The following is a 580-nucleotide window of genomic DNA, read 5'->3' on the forward strand; positions in this document are numbered from 1 at the left end:
TTTCTTTCACCCCCCTCTTTTCTCTCCTCCCCCTCTCCCCCCCCACAGTACGTAGCCTTCGCCTCCCTCTTCTTCATCCTCATCTCCATCACCACCTTCTGCCTGGAGACCCACGAAGCCTTCAACCGAGTCATCAACAAAACCGAACCCTCCCCGGGGGGTCCCAACAGCACCGGGGAGGAGGGGACCCCCCCTCGGGTGGCCGTGGAGGTGGAGACCGAGCCCTTCCTCACCTACGTGGAGGGCACGTGCGTGGTGTGGTTCACCGGTCAGCTTCTGCCCCGACAAGCGGGACTTCGTCAAGAGCAGCCTCAACATCATCGACTTCGTGGCCATCCTGCCCTTCTACCTGGAGGTGGGGCTCAGGGGCCTCTCCTCCAAGGCGGCCAAGGACGTCCTGGGTTTCCTCAGGGTGGTTCGTTTCGTCCGCATCCTGCGCATCTTCAAACTCACCCGGCACTTCGTGGGGCTGAGGGTGCTGGGCCACACCCTGCGGGCCAGCACCAACGAGTTCCTCCTCCTCGTCATCTTCCTCGCCTTGGGCGTCCTCATCTTCGCCACCATGATCTACTACGCCGAG

The 580-nt window shown here is 62.6% G+C and overlaps 1 protein-coding gene across 1 annotated transcript in view; it reads left to right on the plus strand.

Moving 5' to 3' along the window:
* Nucleotides 1-48: 48 nt before the first annotated feature.
* Nucleotides 49-580, plus strand: part of LOC103774034 (potassium voltage-gated channel subfamily C member 1-like) — a gene marked incomplete at both ends in the record, with an annotated part of 844 nt that continues 312 nt past the window's right edge. Inside the window, 2 exon segments of the mRNA XM_008941417.1 lie at nucleotides 49-266; nucleotides 268-580. Coding sequence (XP_008939665.1) covers nucleotides 49-266; nucleotides 268-580 — 531 coding nt within the window.

This window comes from Merops nubicus, unplaced genomic scaffold, assembly GCF_000691845.1.
Source record: "Merops nubicus isolate BGI_N331 unplaced genomic scaffold, ASM69184v1 scaffold26145, whole genome shotgun sequence".
NCBI lineage: Eukaryota > Metazoa > Chordata > Aves > Coraciiformes > Meropidae > Merops > Merops nubicus.